Raw genomic sequence first — 21,391 nt, 5'->3', positions numbered from 1 at the left:
TTTTCCTTTTTCACTGACTACTGATTCCGATATATAAAATTGGATGGCTGTGTAATAAGTGTAATATTTTCTATTCATGACAAGAAGCAGCAAAAGTACAATGGTCACAATTAAAAATCAGACAATTACCAAAGGGGTGCCAATATCAATCACTTACAAACAGACACAAAATGCATTCATGTCTGTTGGTAACTATTGATTTTTTTTTAATGACAACTGCTGAACATGCTAGTTAATAATAGGGAAAATAATGATAGAAATACATGTATCTTTAGATTTTCTTATACAATGATTTAAGCTGGAGATGCAGCTTCAATAAGTAAAAGCATCCTCTATTTCCAGTCTTTATTGCCTATTTTGTAACCCATTTTACATGTGGAAGTTCCCTTAATGGAGAATGTTCATATCAATATTTATATAAAATTCAGGAGAGATCAGAAAAAAGGGGTGGAAAGAAGAGCAATAATCAAGATCCAAATTTTAGTCCTGATTTCCAGCTTGCACCCAGTCCCCACTACCCTCTGCCTCCACTGCCCCCGCAGAGACGGTGCTGTAGGGAACAGGCTTTTAAGCCTGCTGCCCCCAGGATGGGCTTCTGCTCCCCTCTTGTTGCCTCTGAGTGTACGTCTACACTAGCCCTCTAGTTCGAACTAGAGGGTGACCGAAATTGCTAATGAAGCACAGGATTTAAATATCCCGCGCTTAATTAGCATATTCCCAGCCGGTTGCCATTTTGGAAACTGACTAGCCGAAGTAACTGCCTGCGTCTACATGCAGCAGAGAAGCAGGATTTCGAGATAAACCCCTTAGTTCGAATTAACTGTTACTCCTCGTGGAATGAGGTTTAACAGTTAATTCGAACTAAGGGGTTTATCTCGGAATCCCACTTCTCTGCTGTATGTAGACGCGGGCAGTTACTTCGGGCTAGTCAGTTTCCAAAATCACCCCGATCTGAGCTCTCTACACTGGGCCTTTTGCACAAAAGCTTTGCGCAAAAGGACTTTTGCCCGAACAGGAGCAGCATAGAATTTCCGCAAGAAGCACTGATTTCAGACAGTAGGAAGTCAGTATTCTTGCAGAAATTCAAGCGGCCAGTGTAGACAGCTGGCAAGGTTTTCTGCAAAAGCAATTGCTTTTGCGGAAAAACTTGCCAGTCTAGACGCAGTCCCAGGGTTTTGTGACACTATTGAGAATATCTCCTATTATGTGTATTTTCAGTTCATTTCCATTTCCTAAATGGAGATGGGTCCCTTAAATATATTTTTGATACCATAAGAGGAGTAATATTAATATTAAATATGGGGAATGTTTGAGACCATTGCATATGCAGTAGGTGATGTAGGAGAGATAAACACCAAAGTGGAATGGAATTGAATAAAAGGAGGACTATTTCCAGAAGTAACCACAACCAATAGGACTATAAAATAGTTTCTCTTAAAAATCTAGTTTTTAGTTCTCAACATATACCACCTGGGAATGTATTTGTAATGCATAAGAGAATCTAAAAAAAGAGTTTATGACTGCTATAGGATGTTAAAGAAAACAAGAATATAACTGAGAATCTGATTGTTTTCCGTAATTTTCATTCTTTTAAGCACCAACCTCTGCTCCCAAGGATTTGACTGTCATTACTCGGGAAGGGAAGCCTCGAGCTGTCATTGTCAGCTGGCAGCCTCCATTAGAAGCCAATGGAAAAATTACTGGTAAGTGCTTATATTGTTGCATGTCTATTCTTTTATTTTACAGCTCTGTTCACTTATTGGTTTCACTCATCATTTATTCTTCCTACGTCTTTGTTTGTTTCCACTATAATTCATTTGAACTTCTTTTTTTCCACATAGACGTGCTGAGTTGTATTTGCAGTTAATTCAGTGCCAAAGTTACAGTGAAATGGGGAATTAGAGAATATAAATCCTTTAGCTTTAATTGCTGAAGGCATTAATATACTTTCTAAATGTAGTAATTCTTAGCAAAGGTCTTCTGTGGCAATTAGAAATGACTAATAATAAGTAGTCTGTTTGGCAATAATGTAATACATTAGCTATATAATGATAGGTTACTTTGTACATCACATAAATGGTAGGATTTATTATAGATGTTTAACTTTATAATAACAATTTAAAGCAATGATGATTAAGAAAACTTGAATATTGACTGACAAGAATTGGACTTAATGGATGCTTCACAATGACAAATTTTATTGTTCAAAATATTGCAGATAACATCAATGCATAATTAAACATCCATAACAAGTCCATAATGTTAATTTAGTATGAAAAATATAATAGTTTTATCAGAGATTTTGCATCCAAATGATCACTTTAGGATTTTAATGGACATCTAAGAGGCATATAATTATTATGACAAATATCATTCAACTTAAAAATGTGCATATAATGATTTAATTAACACTATTTGGTTAGACACTTGGAAGTTATACGGTGTATTTTTTTCATGTCTGTGTATGATACTGATGCTACTAATAATTCCTGATCCTGACTCATAATACACCTCAGGTTGGAACTGTTCTGTATATTATTTTACTGTGCTTCATATTAAGTATTTACACTAACGGATAACATCCAAAAGGAAGGCATATTAAAGATACATATTTTCATAGAAGATGGTTCTTCTAACATTAATCCATTTTCAGAGGGAAAAATGGCCATTTTAATTAGCAGTCAGTGGTCCTGATTCTTCTTTCTGTTCTACTGTGTAACTCCATTGGCTTAAATAGAGCTACTCCTGAAGACTAAAAGGCAGTATCTTTAATGGAGTTTCTTATACTCAGTGTTGTGAGAGCCGACTTTGCTTGAAAATATCCATGGACAATCATACTTCATTGTGGAATAAAAAAAAATGACACTTACAGAAAATATTTAATACAGCCAAGATTGGCGAGATGTTACTTAGAAATGTCAAAGACAAAAATTCCTTGTGAAAGAGAAAGATAATCAAAGCACCCATATTGCAAATACTTAAGCAAGTGTATAACTTTATTAATGTGAATAGTCCCACTGATGATTTGTAATATGTTACATAATTAAAGTAATACATGATATATGACATGTCACCAAAAAGATTAACCCAACTGGGTTGACTGATACATGACTACAAAGAACTTCAGAAATAAAACTCATAGCTAAACCTTCTACTAAACAACTGCATACATCCCTTAAAAATAACTCTATCATGCAATGCCCAAAATCTTAAAAGTACTATCATGGGCTTTCATTCTGACATCAGTTTTCATCCCTTAATACACCAATTCATTTGGAAACAGGAGGTTGCAAAGTTTATTTTATTTTAAAGGAATAGATTCTTGATGGTAATACTTATGCTGATTTTCACCAGCTAAAGATTTGAACACAAGAGGTTTCATATTAGAAATAGTATTTTTCCATAAATGGATTAGTGTAGCCAAGGAAATTATTTCTGTAGACAATTATTATTTCATAGTAGTTCTGTCACTCTAAGGATGAATATAATTTCTATTTCTGGTGGCTTTCACCTTATGTTTTAAAATAATGCCTGAGCCTTCAATCCAAACCTCACACAACATTACCCATGTGGAGTCTCATGTAAGTTGGATAGGGGTAGCAAAAAGCACAAAGGTCCGGTCATAGATCTGGTTATAGTATCAGTGACTTAATTTGCTCATAGTGCAATTTTTGTGGGTTTTGGTCACTTTGGTTTTATATCTAAATAATTACAGTATTTGGTTGGTGGTGCTTATTTTCTTTACTGTTACTGTGGCTTTAAATGGTGAAATTTTATAAGTTACATAAAAATGGCAAACCCATGGCCTGTCTACAATAGCATCCTGTTTTCTGACAATGGCCAGTACCAGATGCTTCAGAAGGAATGAACAGAACAGAGCAATTATCAGTGATCCATGCCTCTGTGGTATACTCCCAGCTTATGTTGCCCACTTTAGACTCACCCAAACCATGGGGTTTCATCCCTGAGTATCTTGACTAACAGTCATTGATGGACTTATCCTCTATGGCCTTCTCAGATACCATAGCAATCAGTGCCACAGGCTAACTGTGTATTGTGTGAAGAAGTACTTCCTTATGTTTATTTACACCTTCTGCCTATTAATTTTACTGAGTGACCCCTGATTCTTGTGTTAAGTGAAAGGTTAAATAATGTTTCTTTATTCACTTTTCTCCACATCATCCATAATTTTGTAGCCCTGTATCAATTCCTGCCTCATTTGTCTTTTTTCTCAGATGGGCAGTCTCAGTCTTTTTAATCTCTCTACCTATAATACCTGTTCCATACCTCTACTCAGGGGTTCTGGAAGTAGACGTGCTAGGGTTAAAGCAACACCCTCTGGTGGGAATTAGTTTCCATCATGTATGGGATTTACAGTTTTGTTCAGTGGCTTTCAACACTGTAAAAATTGTTCCAACACCACGGCTCATCATAATATTGTTTGCTCTTCTTTGAGCCTTTTCCAGATCTAACATGGTTTTATTTTGAGATTGGACAATGAGACATGCACACAGTATTCAAGATGCGGGTGTAGCATGAATGTATGTCTTGGCACTATGATGTTTTCTGTCTTATTATCTATTCTATCCCCTTTCTAATGGTTTCTAACATTTTATTAGGTTTTTTGAGTGCACTAAGCAGATGGTTATAGATAAATATCCTCAATGACTCCATTATCTCCTCCATGAGTCATCACCACTAATTTAGACTCTGTCCTTTTGTATATATAGTGGGAATTATGTTATCTAATGTGCCTTTTTTGTATTTATCAATATTGAATTTCATCTGCCATTTTTTTGCTCAATCACATAGTTTTCTAAGATTCCTTTGTAACTCTTCTCTGTCAGCAGTGGACTTCACTATCCTGAATCATTTTGTATCTTCTTCAAATATTTCCTGTCTTTTGTCTCCTACCTTTTACCCAGTTACTGATCCATGAGAAGACATTCCCTTTTATCTGCTGGCTTCTCAGTTTGCTTAAGAGCATTTGTTGAGGGACCTTGTCAAAGACTTTCTGAAAATCCATGTACAATATATTCACTGTATTTCCCTTGTCCACATGTTTCGAAAAATTCAACTGCTGAATGTCATTTGAAAAAGCAGTGTTGACTCTTACCCCCAACATGTTGCATTCTAGGTGTCTGATAGTTTTGTTCTTTACTGTAGTTATATTTAGTTTGTCAGGTAATGGATATAGGCTTACTACCCTGCAATTGCTGGGATCACCTCTGAATCCTCTTTTAAAAAAAAAATCAGATTTATATTAGCTAACCTCCTGTCATCTGGTACAGATGCTAAATTAAGTGACCGCTTACATACCACTGTTAGTAGCTCTGCAATATCATATTTACAATTTCTGCATTTTCCTTATGAACCCTTCGGTGAATGCCATCTAATTCTGGTGAACAATTACAATGTAATTTATCAATTTGTTTCAAAATCACCTCTCTTGACACTTTAGCCTGTGACAGTTCCTCATTCTAAAAAGAATGGTACTGGTGTGAGAATATCACTCATATCCTCAGCAGTGAAAATTACGTATCTTTTCTAAAACATTGTCTTCCTTGAGTGCTCCTTTAGCACCTTGATCATTCAGTGACCTCTGTTTTGCAGGTTTCTTGCATCTGATGTACTTAAAACATACTGTTAATGTTTGCATACTTTGCTGGTTGTTCTTCAGTTTATTATGTTTTGCCTGATTAATCATACTTTTATACTTGACTTACCAGAGTTTACACTCCTTTCTATTTCCTTCATTATGATTTCACTTCCAATGTTTTAATGTTACCTCTAAACAGTATACTTTGTAGGTTAGCCATGGTGACATCATGCTTTTTTAAAATTTTTGAATGTATATTTAGTTTGAGTCTGTATTACATTTTTAATAAAGTTTCCAGGCAGCTTACAGGCACTTAGGAAGGAACAATCAGTTCCATACATACAAGATGGGAAGCGACTGTCTAGGAAGGAGCATGGCGGAAAGGGATCTAGGGGTCATAGTGGATCACAAGTTGAATATGAGTCAACAGTGTGATGCTGTTGCAAAAAAAGCAAATATGATTCTAGGTTGTATCAACAGGTGTGTTGTAAGCAAAACTCGTGAAGTCATTCTGCTGCTCTACTCTGCACTAGTTAGGCCTCAGCTGGAGTACTGTGTCCAGTTCTGGGCGCCACATTTCAAGAAAGATGTGGAGAAATTGGAAAAGGTAGTGACAAGAATGATTAAAGGTTTAGAGAACATGACCTATGAAGCCAGGCTTCATGAACTGGGCTTCTTTAGTTTGGAAAAAAGAAGATTAAGGGGGGACATGATAGCGGTTTTCAAATATCTAAAAGGGTGTCACAAGGAGGAAGGAGAAAATTTGTTCCTCTTGGTTTCTGAGGACAGGACAAGGACTAGAGGGCTTAAAGTGCAGCAGGGGAGGTTTAGATTGGACATTAGGAAAAAATTCCTAACTGTCAGGGTGGTCAAATATTGGAATAAATTGCCAAGGGAGGTGGTGGAATCTCCGTCTCTGGAGATATTTAAGAACAGGTTAGATAGACATCTGTCAGGGATGGTGTAGACGGAGCTTGGTCCTGGCTTGAGGGTGGGAGGCTGGACTCGATGACCTCTTGAGGTCCCTTCCAGTCCTATTATTCTATGATTCTATGATTTCTCTTTTGTAACTATTTATTTAATTTCCATTTAACTAGTTTCCCCATTTTTCTGTAGTTCCCCTTTTCGAAGTTGAATGCTACTGTCATAGATTTTTTAAAATTTTCTCCCTTAAAAGTATGTTACGTGTAATTATATCTTGGTTGTTTATTACTTAGCAGTTCATCTGTATTCACCTTTTGGATAGGCTTCTGCTTACCACCTGGAATAAATCAAATTACCTACAGTAGTGGTTCTATTTATTTACTCAGAGTATGTCCACACTTGCTCCCTATCTCGAGATAGAGATGCAAATGTAGTGTGCCAAAATTTCTAATGAAGCATGGGATTTAAATATCCCACACTTAATTAGCATAATTGCATCTGGCCTCCATTTTGAAATAACATTATTGTGAAATAAAACGCCCTTCGAGAAAACCCTTCTCTCGAAATAACTGTTAAACCTCATTGTTTATAGAATACTTTGATTCTATGATTCTAGAAAAGGCTTTTCTCTCAAAATAACACTGCTACATGGGGCATTTTATTTCGCAATACTGTCATTTCACAATGGCGGCCAGAAGCGATTATGCTAATTAGGCGCGGGATATATAAATCCCGCACTTCGCTAGCAATTTCGGTACACTACATTTGCATCCCTATCTTGAGATAGAAAGCAAGTGTAGACGTACCCGCAGAGATTGTTAGATACATTGATAGCATTACAGTGAGTTACTGTGATTGGTTTTTTTTTTCAAAATGGAGTTAGTGTATAGCTACCAGGAAATATAGTATGGTTTCCTCTTGAGCACCCAGTAAATGATGTGCATCATCAATGTTATTTAGTTTTATTCCAGCTCTGCAACACTAGAGACATTTATCATATGGTTTATAATTGATATCATGCTCAGTCACAGTCTGAATTTGACAGGTACAATGTGTAAGTAACATAAGACTTAAAACTTGCTAGGTATTTTGCTAATTGTTAATATTATGTTTTATATGATTATAAAACTGTAATTGATACTCTGACCTTGAAATAGGACAATTAAGCATTAATTCTTCAAATATTCATTAGAATAAAATGTAATGAAAGACCTGTGAGATAAAGGTGAATTAGAAACAATTATCATGTCTGAAATTTGAATTTTGAATATTCTTTGTAAATTATGTTTTATATACTGACCAAGAAAATGTTTATGCAGCTTATATTTTGTTCTACACCTTGGATAAGAATACTCCAATTGATGACTGGGTCATGGAGTCAATCAGCGGTGACCGACTTACTCATCAAATTATGGACCTCAACCTAGATACAGTGTATTATTTTAGAATCCAAGCTCGCAATGCCAAAGGAGTGGGACCGCTTTCTGATCCTATTCTCTTCCGGACTTTGAAAGGTTTGAATTTTTCTCTTAATTGCATATTAATGAGATCTAGAGTATGTTCATTCTTCAATATTTGCATCTTACTTCTGTGACACTAGAAGTCAGCTTTACTAACACTAACGAGAGAGTTTTAGAAGATACCTGGAAACTGCTACTGAGAGAATATTTCTAGTGCTGCAGTAGACAACAATGAATGCCATAATAATGAAGCAGCTGTATTCACACACATACTCATAGGATGATAAAGTATGACATCATTCCACTTCCTTACAGGAGCAAGAAAGCTAAACGTGCATGATTGTAATTTCACTAGCCAGACACTGTTTCACTTTGGTTTTTATGTTATCCCTGTTGGTGGCTGTAAAGTACTAGTAGTGACTCATTCACATACATGGAAAACAGGAATGCAAAATTAGTCTTTCCTTTCTAATTGATCAAACAAATGAAACATAATTAAAGAACCAATCGAGATAGTCTGAGGCAAAGTCTAATTGGGTTCACATAGAATTTTCTCTCTTACTTGGAACATACCAGTTATAGGCCTAAATGAGTCTGTGCTTGATCTCTCTGACCCTTGCTGGCCAGTCTGAAGGAAAGGCAAGATGAGGGGGACCTTTTAAATGGCTACTGCCTCAGCATGTGTTAGTAGAAAGTAATGCCTGTGCTTAATGGAGCTCTGGACTACAACCATAGCTAGTGGAAGTGGAGATATAATCCACACACACAGAGATCACATTTTGCCCCATGTTATTAGCCATGAAAAAGTGGACTCTGTTACTGCATGTGTTAGAAACTTCTGGGAGCAACTGTGTGCCTTATGTTTGAAACTGTTACTCATGTACTTATATGACAGTATAAAGTATTCTTTTTTAAAAAGGCAATTAGTGAATTAAACATGGAGGCTATGTCTACACTATAAGGTTTTTGTGCAAAAAACAGAGGAGCGTCCACACCTCAAGAGCATTTTTGCTCAAGAAAATCGACAGAACAGAGGTCTTTTGATGGTAGAGTTATTCCTCTCCCCATGAGGAATAACTCCTTTTTGTGCTACAGCTCTTGCGCAAAAAGGTAGGTGTGGATGCTCCGGAGGGGTTTTTGTGGTAGAAACCCCTATTGGAAAAAGCACAGGTGCTCTTATGGCCATTCACAGAGCTTTCTTGTGCAAGAGTGTCCATGCAGTGTGGATACTCTCTTGTGCAAAAGCACATCACTTTTGTGATGCGCTTTGAGATCTGTATGTGCTTTTGCGCAAGAAGTTTTTGCACAAACACTTGTGCAAAAGGCTTCTTGCACAAAAACCCTGCAGTGTAGACTAACCCTGCAGTATAGAGCATCATAAGGTATGTGACTATTTTTAGAAACGGGGTCACATGTAGGTGTAGCTTTTCTGAAAGAAAAATTCCAAAGCTTTGAGTATAAAAAATAATGTCTTGACAGAAGGCTGTTTAAAATGAAGATGGGTCAGAGCTGAAAAGCTCTTTTCAGAGAATGTTTCAAATCCAGTGTCATTTGTGGGGAACAAGAGGAAGAGTTGGATTCAATACTCTGTTTCAGGCCTATGTTTAATTATCTAGCTACAGCTCTAGATACAGTTCATCCTTGTATTTTGTTGAAGGAAAAAGGTTTTATGCAACTTCAGCCTTTAATAGATATTGAAACAAAAACAAAATTTTTCCTTCTGCTGCTGCTTTTGAAGGAGGGAAGGGAGACTCCTTTTTCAGTCAGTCCCTAGCATTTACCATTAAGGAAGAATCATAATGAATGGGTCATTGCACTCAGCAGCATTTGCAGAGGCATGTCCATTCGAGCTAGCCATTATCTATAAAGAGCAAGCTACCAAATGTTCAGGCTAAATACGAAAACCATAATAAAACAGTTTTTGTGAATTAACACAAGTCAGAAAAATGAAAAATGGTATGAATTTGTTCAGCACTTATCACAGTCTGTCCAGATTTTCAAGACTTACTTGTTGAAGTAGAGTTTCACTCTGAATGAATTATTTGTAGGATCCTGATTATTCATTCTCAACTACCATGAAATGTGAAAAGATAGCACTTTGCAAGTGTTTAGTCTCTATCAACTAGATGGGTGCCAATTTAATTTCATGCTCTCAATTTGTGCCAAGTCAAAGAACTCTCTTAGTGTGAGTTTAAAGTGAGTCAAACATCAAAATATAATAACCATAGAGTAATAAGACATCAAAAGATACAGAGATCCAAATATCTAACTTAACAAAAAGATTAATGGAGTAGATATCACCTACTTTGTAGTGTTTATACAAAGTACCATGAAACTCATTTGGGAAATGAATTCTAGATCAGAGCGCATCAAGAGATACCAAAAAGATAAATTTACACATTTGTTACATCTTGTAATAGTCTACAAGGACTATGTTTAATACCCTGACATGAATATTTAATATTATCCACCCTAAATATGTCATGTTCAATGATATTCAGCTGATTTTTGACAAATCTGTCTCTACATATAAGGTGAAAAGAGCTTCTGAAAGCTTGAGTGCAATATGAATTATGCACAAATGTTGGTTTTCTGCCCTTAATATTTATTAACCAGAGAGATGCATATGACTTATGGTAATGAATGCTCTGTTGGCAAATATATGTTTTGATTGCAAGATATTTTAAACCACTAGGAACTAAGTAAACATCAAAGATGTATAATGTTACTCCTTATCTGATTCAAGATATTATAGCACATGAAGCTCTTTCAAGGAAACCAAACCCCTATTCAAGTATAAAACTGCAACTGATTTTTTTTTCATTCTCAGTTCCATACCCTTAGTATTGAAAAATGCAGTGATCTGTACAATAACAGATATGTTGTGTTGTAAATATCACTGTCAGATAAGCAAAGTGCTTATGGTTTTTTCCCCTCAGATCCATTGGTATTAATGTAATCCAATGGAGAGATGTTCAGCTCCTGTAAACTGTCATAACGCCAGCCGAGGATCTGCCTACATGTTCTTTAGCCGGGTATGGTCGTATTCATCAATCAAAGACATAATTGTTCTGGAACAGGCATTTCCAGGTAGTTCTTATATGCCTGGAGGAGATGTAGGCATCAGATGTGATTATGTACCCCATAATTAATTACTAGGGAATACCTCATTTTTTATTGTTCTATATTATGGAACAAAACCTGAATCACCTGAATGAGGCCTTATTTAGTTCTGACTCAGACAAATTCCAGTTGATATCATTAGGTAGCCTGAAAAAATAAAAATAAAATGAGAAGTAAATTATATTGTATATGTTAAATATTAAACTGCATGTTGACCTGGATTCCTCTAGAAGTTAAGGATGAATGCAGAGACAAGTGGGAAAGCAAAACTTCAATCTCAATATTCTACTAGATTTACTCTATGTAAATTAATAACATTAAATAGTACATTTATGAAGCAAAGCAACTGGAATCCATTTAGCAATATAGGGAACAACCCCAATCTGAAATTTACTTCTTATGAAAAGGCTAGCTAAGAAAGTCTGAATATAGTTGGGCCAGATCAGAAGAAGAATCCCTCATTCTTTCAAGTTAACTTGTTAATAATAACTTTTTTTTTCATCTATGGCAGAAGGTGGCAAATGCCAGAACTGTTCTTACTCTCTTTTCAACTGAAACATAATTTGATTCTAAATTACATCGTCAAATTAGGAACAAATCATAACTGTGTAGTGAACATTAAGTGATACAAATAAAATAATAGTATTTGAATTGTTTACTAATATCACACACACAAATAAACCAACATGCACAGATAAAAATATAAAACTGCACATACTGCATTTTCTACAAATCTGTGTGTGTATTTTATTTCAAGGATGAATGAAATACATGGTCAGCTGTTTATATAAAGGAAAGAGAAAATTATCTTGGTTTTCAGTTTTGTCAGATATTACCAATACCATTATATCAAGATAAGCAGGGAAAGCCTTTATTTGGGGCCTTGCTGCAGGAGATCAGGAATACATAATGTTGATGTCCCATTTCTCTCTTTGACAAACCTAATGTGGGGCAGCATTTCTAGCATTACAGTGCCCTCTAATGCTGTATTGGAGTGGTAGTTTAAAAAGAAAACCTTGTTCCTAAGCTGTACCAAATGTGAACCTTTATGACCTGCCAGAGAGAAATGTTGCTCACTGACCTGCCAGAGCAGAATTTCATGTCATTTTAGATGCCACAGGTTATATCCCCTTAATAATTTGGAGAAGACAGAAAAATTATGTCAGTTTTTAAATATCATAAACACTTGGGCAAGATCTAACTCAGCTGAGACATTTATTATCCCCAAAAGATTTTTAGAAACTTTGAGGGAATATGTAAAACTTGATAAAATTTTCTCTCTTAGCAGTCCTTGCATTCACATGAAAAGGAATAAGAGTTAAAGTAGATGAGTGCAATCATTCAGGTATCTATTTTCCCTTTCCTGGATGCCTGGAACATCCATAACTAGAATGATAATAGGTGCTGATTGCATTGTTATCAGAAACAGACACAGTAATGTCATTGTGCTATATGTAAGTTGCCACCATCTTTATTGTTAATGGCAACATCTTGTAAATAAATCAGGGTATAACACTGTGGTCATAACATGAAGGTGGGTAATCAATTTATGTAGTGCTCTTTAAAGGGAAAATGGATCACCCTTTAAAAACCACTCTATTTGTAGAAACAAAAGAAAGGACTATGCAGCACTTTAAAGACTAACAAGATTGTTTATTAGGTGATGAGCTTTCGTGGGCCAGACCCACTTCCTCAGATTAAATTCTATTTGTAGACTGCTTACTCAGCTACTTAAATTCAGTCAGGTGTATCAAAATCTTTTTTTTTAAAGTCTTCAGTAGCTTAAATTTCTTTTGCATTTTATTAACCAGAAAATTGGGTAATTTTCCATAATGGTACCTATTTCTGAATCTGAAGGGAAATTTAATACTCTCTATCATTTCATAAATTGCCATGGAGCTGCTAACTCTTCAGAAGAGCTTCCACTGTGTCTGTTGAATTCTGAAGTCTTGTCTGGTGCACTTAAAATCACACTGTCATTTGTGTAATTATTATACAAAAGCATGTAAATAATTTAAAACCTCTTTTGTACAAAGCTGAAACAATGACTTTATAATTCAGATCTAGTTTCCAAAACATAGGTGATTTGAATGCAGTTATTCAAATAACAGTTTTTTTCTTCGCTCTTCTTCTTTCACTTCCACGTTTAATTAAACTTTTCAGATGGCACTTTTAATTTCAGAGATCAACAAGATGAGAAAATACATATTTTCATTGCTTTATTTTTAAGAGTTTGTGACTACATTTTATGTGAAGCATGGTGTAACTTATACTAGTCTTCTCTGTTCTTCAGAATCTCTTTGAACAGGGGAATGGTAAAATATCTCTCTTAGTTCCAATCAAAAGTGCAGGAAAGCAGCAACTTGATATGAAAACTTGCTAACAAAATTGTTGATTTGATATGTCAGCTTGCCTACTAGGTGCTGTCACAGTCTAATGATATTGTCTTTTTCTTGCAGTTGAGCACCCTGACAAAATGGCTAATGACCAAGGTACAGTGGCCTCAATCTGTCACGTTTTCTCTTAGAATCAATGCTGAACGTTGGGAACGATGTTACTCGTCACTTTGCATTCTGTTTTTCACCTGGGCTGAACACCTGATGAGGCAGGCACTGGCATGATAATTAATCTTGTTAATGAAGTTCTGCTTGGCTAAGGCTGCTGCTTTGATGGGGAAGATGTAAATTTTCTTGAGAGGAAATTGTTTTGTCTCTTTTCTGAAGGACCAATTAAAATGTCAAGCTTCTTTGTACGAAATAAATTTTTAGTCTCTCTACTGCATTTCTGAATAATTCACATTAAGTATAATTAAGCTCAGCATAATATTCAGACTGCTCTTGCACCCTTTCATGGGTTATAGATTAAAGTTCTGAAGTGTTGCAGTGAAAAATCATAAATCATTTTCTTTCTCAAGTCAGCAGCCCCTATTTAATAAAAGCAAAGTTTAGTTAACTTTTCAAGGCATTATCATTGCTATATTTACCAAATATGAGATGATGTCTTATTAGTCATGATTCTCTGCTGTTAACTTACCATCGTTTTTTTTAATATTTGTGATGTCTCCTGCTTGGAAATTTTCATTTTCTTTTTATTCCTAACGGAGTCCTTGTAAGCATCCATTTCCCAATGCAGCTATAGTCTCTTCCACATAAGTAATGCCATTTAGAACACTGAGGCTACATCTAGACAGTGGATCAATTTTGGGATATCTCTGGTACCACAAAATAGCTATTCCACATCTTAACAGCAAGCCCACTATATTGAAATACAACAGCCTCGCTATTCCTACAGCCCTGTAAATGTCATTGCATGAGAGATAAGGAACGTTTCAGAACAGTGCTTTATTTTGAAATAAGCTATTTCAAAATAAGGTCAAAATAAGCTACGCAATTTGCCTAATGCAAATTGCATAGCTTATTCCGAGGTAAGGGTGCTGTGTAGATGCACCCTGTGATACAGGGAAATAGTCAGAGTGATATTTGAAAAGTTTAAAGTTATAAAGCTGTTTAGGTGATTTGAACTCCCATTTCATACTCATTTCAATGGAAAGAGGGTACCCAAATCCCATAGGTGACTTTTCCCTTGGAGAAAAGATGCATATTCATCTTGTGTTAGCTAACTTGAGTTAACTAAATAGAGGTAAAATCATAGCGAAGACAAGGAAGTTTGTAGCTTTCACTTACGTAAGCAGATCATAGTAAAGTCTATGCTCTCCCATAGACTTTACCTCAATATCTGAAAGCTATAAACTGTATCTTAAGTAGGATATTACATCATGTTGGTTACCATAAGGTAAGAACACAGCTCCCAGCCCAGTGAGGATGTGTCCTTAGCTTTGAAAATCCATCCTAAGGTTTTAGGATTTCATTCTTTATATTTGGATCTCAACATTTATCTTCTTGAAACTTGACATTTGATTTCAAACAACATCAGGTTTTCTACCAGAACACACACACTGTTGAAATTTCATGCTTTGACGTGAAAAAAAAGTTTTGTTTGGTTTTTCAAAAAGTGCAAATTTTGCGGCTTCAAAATAGTCTCAAATCAAATTTTTTCTCCCCTGCAAACTTGCCTTTTTCAATTTCTTTTTCCAAACTGACCTAACAAAATAAAATACCGTCAAACCACTCAAAATAATTGCCGTCAAACATGAGTTTTAAAAATTTGTAAATTTGTTGTGATGAATCAGTTTTAATTGCACTGTTAATAACAGAACACCAATTTACATTTATTATAAATATTTTAGATGTTTTTATGTATTATAAAGTATATTGATTTCAAATAAAACACAGAATACCCGTGTACAGTGCTCTCTTTATATTTATTATTTTGGATTACAAATATTTACATGGTAAGAAAGATAAACAAAAGATATTGTATTTTTCAGTTCATCTCATAAAAACTCTGTCAGGAAATCTCTTCAACATGAAAGTATAACTTACAAATTTAGAATTATTTTTTTTACTTAAATTCTTTATTTTGAGTTAAATTATCATTCTTTAGAGTCTACAAAGAAAAAGCACACAGGGGTATACCAATGTTTTACCATATCTTGTACATAAATACCTTGCAACACTGGATGCAAGAGTCCCATGTGAATTCCTGTTCTTCTTTTCAGATGACATTCTAGTTAAGAAGCAGGTAGTATTATCACTCATAAATGTAAACAAACTTGTTTATCTTCATGATTGGTTGAAAAACAAGTAAGATTGAGTGGATGTGTGAGGTGAATTTAAAATGTGTTTATCTTTGTTTAGTGCAAATATTTGTAATAAAAATAAGACTATAATGTGAACACTGTGCACTTTATATTCTGTGTTGTAATGTAAAACAACATATTTAAAAATATCGTAAAAATATCGAGAAACATTTATAATATATTTAAATTGGTATTTTATTAATATTTAACAGAGTGATTAAACCGGTGTTTAATTGTGACTATTTTTTAATCTAGTTAATTTGTTTTGCATTAATTGCATACATTAACTGTGATTGACAGCCTTAATAATAAAATTATTGGTAGTGAGGAATGGTTAAGAATAATAAGTAGATTGTGATTTTCAATGGGACCTAAATCACTTAGGCAACCTTCTTCTAAGTAAAGACAATGTGAGTTGGGCACACATGGGTATGTCTAGACTGCATCCCTCTGTCAGCAGAGGGATGCAGATTAGGCAGATCGACATTGCAAATGAGGCAGGGATTTAAATATCCCGTGCCTAAATTGCATAAAAATGGCCACTGCGTTTTGCCGACTCAGCACTTTGTCCACAAAATGCAGCAGTCTAGAGGGGGATCTGTCGAGAAAGAAAGCCTTTTTTGACAGCTCCCTTATGCCTCCTGCAAGGAATCTAGACATACCCCATTAGATCTCTGTGAAAATTTCAGCATGTTTCTTTGAATTCCCTTAACTGATACAACAAACTGGTCATCTTGATTTTTAGTCAAATCTTGAGATGTTGTAAATCCAGTTATAAAATATTCCTTCTATCTTTGATGCCAGATTACAAATGAGAGTCAATCATATAATCAGTCAATTCTAATCTTAATAGAAAATCATGAGCATAAAGAAGATGCCAATTTGTTCAGATACCTTGGGTATGATTTTAAATAAATGCAGATAGAGGGAAACTTGAGTTATCATTTTGATAACAGTTCAGCTAACTTTCTACTCACATGATACATTTGGATTAGCAACTTGAAAACCAACATTACATGAACTAGGCTTTTTTAGTGATAACTGTTGCTCTTCAAAGCATTATGGTATGGTACATTAATTCAAATTAGATGTAAAATTGTGTGTACATGACATAATATTGTACAAGTTAATATTTAGTGTCATGACACAATTATGAAAACTGGAATGAAAACTGAGTAAGCAATTTATTTATTTCTGCCTTATTTGTTGCAACTTCAGATGACAAATAGCTAATCTAGGACCCAACCCTACAGCAGACTCTGCCCGGATAGACACCTGCATGCATATGGAACCCAGTAAGGTTCTGGTGTTTGCCTACCTAGAGTTAATTAAAGTTTGAGTTTTTCTGTAAGCTTGGGATTACATTTCGGAATGTGTGGTGTACAAAATTGTTAGAGCTTGGTTATCCAGGCCTGTCTGACCTCTAAGACAGTAGGAGACATTTTTTTAATTTAGAAGGTTGAGAAAGCTAACAGGGGGAAGCTGTTCTTAATTTGATTTTAACAAATAGGAAGGAACTGGTTGAAAATTTGAAAGTGGAAGAAAGCTTGGGAGAAAGTGATCATGAAATCATAGAGTTCATGATTCTAAGGAATGGTAGAAGGGAGAACAGCAAAATAGAGACAATGGATTTTAGGAAGGCAGATTTTAGTAAATTCAGAGAGCTGGTAGGTAAAGACCCATGGGAAGTAAGACTAAGAGGAAAAACAGCTGAAGAAAGTTGGAAGTTTTTTAAAGGGACATTACTAAGGGCCCAAATGCAAACTATTTCACTGAGTAGGAAAGATATAAAGTATGGCAGGAGACCACCTTGGAGGTTGAGGAATCTCAATCACTGGAGATATTTAAGTGCAGGTTTGATAGACATCTATTAGGGATGATCTAGATGGTGCTTGGTCCTGCTTTGAGAGAAGGGGACTGGACTTGATGATCTCTCGAGGTCCCTCCCAGTTCTAGTATTTTATCATTCTATGATTCTAGTTCAGGATTCTTCTGTATCTGCCCCAGAGCTGCTGACCACAAAAAGGTGCATAACTTAAATACGAAGTTAAGATCAATAGTATTCTTGTTTCTTGTCTGCTAACTTGTATCCATGTAGAAACCAGCAAAAATACCAAGACAGTTATTGAATATTCTAGATACAGCAGAGTCTACAGCTTTTTAAAAAATAAATAAGCAGGGCAGTAAAACAGTCTTTTCTTCATTTTTTCTAGATTTGCCTAAGTAAGATCAGAGCCTCCACAGGGAGGATGGTTGTGTCCCCTTTGAGAAACAGTGTTCTCGTTTAGTTCATGTGATGAAACAAATAAGCATGTCACCTGAAGGTGGAGCTAGCCTGTGTATTGTATATGAATATACATTCCTTATATCACCAAAAGATCTAATCACTGCAAAGTGTTGGCCGTGTAGAGTACCTCCACTTCCATTGTGAAAACCATGTATTTTACTACAGATTCAAATGAGGTCTTAAATAGTGTGCAGATATAATACCAGGATATGAACAGGGCTACTTCAAATTTGTTTATATAAATCTCCTAGGAAAATAGTTCCATTTGCCCAGAACTACTGCTCAGAAAGGCTCGGTACATGTTTATGCTGAGAATGTACGTGGTACTTATGCACTGAGCTATGAGTAAAGGTTTTGTCAGCACAAATAAACATTTTAAACTGAAACGGAGAGTGCAGGACTTTCTGTTTTGTTATAGGCACTCCACGTAGTTGTAACTCACAATTTACAGAGAAAGCTCATTTCTAATAGGCTTATATAATACACACAGAAGTTGATATAGAAAAGTATAACAATACTATAAAAACAAAAAGATAGAGAGATAGTACCCCAACGGTGGGCTGATAGATGTAGCAGGAGCTCAAGTTTTGGAGCAGAATAAGAATAAGTCTTAGGCTTTGAGATCCTCATGCAGGGAACTTTGTATCTTATCTATGGTCAGGCTCACTGTCAGGCAGTTCAAGTAAAGTACTTAAACTGACTATGTGATGGGAATTGGGGCTGTTGACCTACATGTTTTGGTGCTTGCAGATTTGAAGATTTGGCTTAAGAGACTTAATTGAAGCCTTAGGGCAGGGGACTATTGTCACTCTCAGAGCCAAATGTAGAATTGAGAGAAGGGGTCCACTGCCATGCTCGTGTCACTTGACTGTATCTTTCTTCTGACTTCCACTTTCAAATATAATCCATATTATCCCCTTATAAAAATCATGGTCATGGCATTTTTGCATCACATATATTAAAAAAAAAAGTCTAAATTACAGTCCCAAAGCTATGCCAATCATAGCAGTGGGGCTCCTGCTGGATGTGTTGTTGGTGAACTGAACCAGGGCACTTGGTACTGTGTCAAATAAAGACATGTGAAATGGCAATGGATGGCACAAATTTATTCTTAAAAAAAATCAATAAACAAAAAAATGTACCCGTTAGTTGTAATTGTCTTTGATGCAAAAATAAAACTCCTTGAGATCATAGTTAATCACCATTATGACATGAGTTAAAATTAAGAAAATAAATAAATTCAAGAAGAATGAATTAGAGTAATGAGATGTAGATGTTTATGTGTAGGCCACAAATTGAAAGTCTGTGTCAGCAAGTGCAATTGGGTTATTACTGGATTGCTCTTTAGTTAAATGAGTTAGTGGTGTCAGCTCAGTTACTAGAGTAGAGATTTCCACAATCTTGTTGTCAGCCTTAGAAGGGAGATCAAGGACTAACAATTGAAAAATTAAATCCCAGAAGTGGTTAGAAATTTACAGATCCTACCCATACTGGAACTGTCTTCTAGGTCTTTCAGTGCCGTCAGTCCAGCGGCTTTCATGAATACTAAACTAAATTTAAAAATTAAAGTCTGAATATTGTAACCAGAATAACCAATAGGCTACATCTAGACTGGCATGATTTTCTGCAAATGCTTTTAATGGAAAAGTTTTTCCATTAAAAGCATTTGTGGAAAAGAGCGTCTAGATTGGAACAGATGCTTTTGTACAAAAGCACTTTTTGCGAAAAAGCGTCCATGCCAATCTAAACGTGGTTTTGCGCAAGAAAGCCCCGATAGCCAATTTCTCCATCGGGGCTTTTTTGCGTAAAACAGTTTTTAGCTTTCTACACTGGCCCTCTTTTACAAATATATTTGAGCAGGAGGGCTTTTTCCCAAATGGGAGCAGCATAGTATTTGCGCAAGAACACTGACAATCTTACATTAGATCGTCAGTGTTCTTGTGCAAATTCAAGTGGCCAGTGTAGACACCTGGCAAGTTAGGGATCTATGGTAGAGTCTTAGGAATGTTAGGGATCTATGGTGTATGAACATGCATTAGGATATTCACAGCTAAGTGTAGCAAAGCATTCTAGTATTAGTTATACAAAGTATGCTGTTAGAGTAGCTTTAGTGTACTATTTTGATTTAATTATGACTGAATTATATAATGCCAACGGACCAGAGTCATCAATGGGTGAGACTAAACCTGGAACTGCCTGCTAGCTAAGTTGTAGAGTAGGCTTCACTCTTTCTTCTCAATGGTCTCAGTGAGAAAATCCTAAGCCTATCATCCATTTATGATCTTCAGGGGATAGCCGAGTTAGTCTGTTACAGAAAAAAATAACAAATCGTCTGGAAACACTTTATAGACTAACAAAACATGTAGATGGTATCATGAGCTTCTTAAGAAGTGGGCTGTGCCCACAAAAGCTCATGATACCATCTACATGTTTTGTTAGTCTATAAAGTGCTACCAGACCATTTGTTGATTTTTTCCATCTATGATATCGCTCTTAGGGGTAATATTAAGACTTTTGCACCATTTGTGCAAAACTTCTGTGGACTTCTTGGGGATCCCTTCTCAAGTTAAGTAACACATATTGGATGAGGTCTTAAAGCAGTAAAGAGCTACATTAAAGTCATCTAATACATATGAGCCAAATCTAGAGGGTTTTACTCATTTTTCACGCGGTTCTTACACAAACTATTATTAGTCCTGCCCCACTGAAGTCAAAGTAAACTTGCTCAGTGGGCTTCAGAGGGTAAACTCCAAGTAAAATGTTAGTAAAGATTTTAGGACTTGGCCCAATTGAAACACATTCTAAGATAATGTACAGTTAGAAACTGTTCTTAAATTTGATTATAAGGTAATATGCAGCCTAGACATACCTAAGAGAGTGTTGGATTAAGTTCTTAATGTTTTCTTCATCACATAGGTCATTCTCATAGAATAGAAGATATAACCTAATTAGGAAATCTGCTTCATTTTGTGTTTAGTGCAGAATTGTTCCTGCCAACATGTTCTCTAATGTTACTCCCACAGAGCTTTTATCTTGGCATCTAGAAAGACCAGAGTGCCTGTAATGAGACCCATTTTCTCCCCAGGTTCTGAAGCAGCTACTGAGAAATGTGCCCATGCATTATTTTTTCCCTTCAACTTTCTGATTGTGCTCTCCCCATTCCTTTTACCAGAGCTGTTTCATTAACCCCCTGCCTACCCTTCCAATAGGATTATAGTTTGGATGGAGCAAAGAAAGAGATTTACAGGGAAGTGGGGACATAGGAAGGATGGGAAACTCACATGGCTCAGCAGGACCTA

General features: G+C 35.7%; 1 protein-coding gene across 4 annotated transcripts in view; it reads left to right on the top strand.

The window, feature by feature from the left end:
• The window catches only part of DCC (DCC netrin 1 receptor), a 999,406-nt gene that overhangs the window by 889,710 nt on the left and 88,305 nt on the right, over positions 1-21,391 (top strand). For all 4 annotated transcript variants that reach the window (XM_075932654.2, XM_075932652.2, XM_075932653.2 and 1 more), the window contains exons 19-21: positions 1,596-1,703; positions 7,843-8,037; positions 13,566-13,598. In XM_075932654.2, coding sequence (XP_075788769.2) covers positions 1,596-1,703; positions 7,843-8,037; positions 13,566-13,598 — 336 coding nt within the window. The remainder of the gene's footprint in view (positions 1-1,595; positions 1,704-7,842; positions 8,038-13,565; positions 13,599-21,391) is intronic.

Source organism: Pelodiscus sinensis, chromosome 6, assembly GCF_052426305.1.
Source record: "Pelodiscus sinensis isolate ZL-2025 chromosome 6, ASM5242630v1, whole genome shotgun sequence".
NCBI classification, from domain to species: Eukaryota; Metazoa; Chordata; order Testudines; family Trionychidae; genus Pelodiscus; species Pelodiscus sinensis.
Note: the sequence above shows the minus strand (reverse complement) of the source record. Positions and strands in the feature narration are given on the sequence as shown.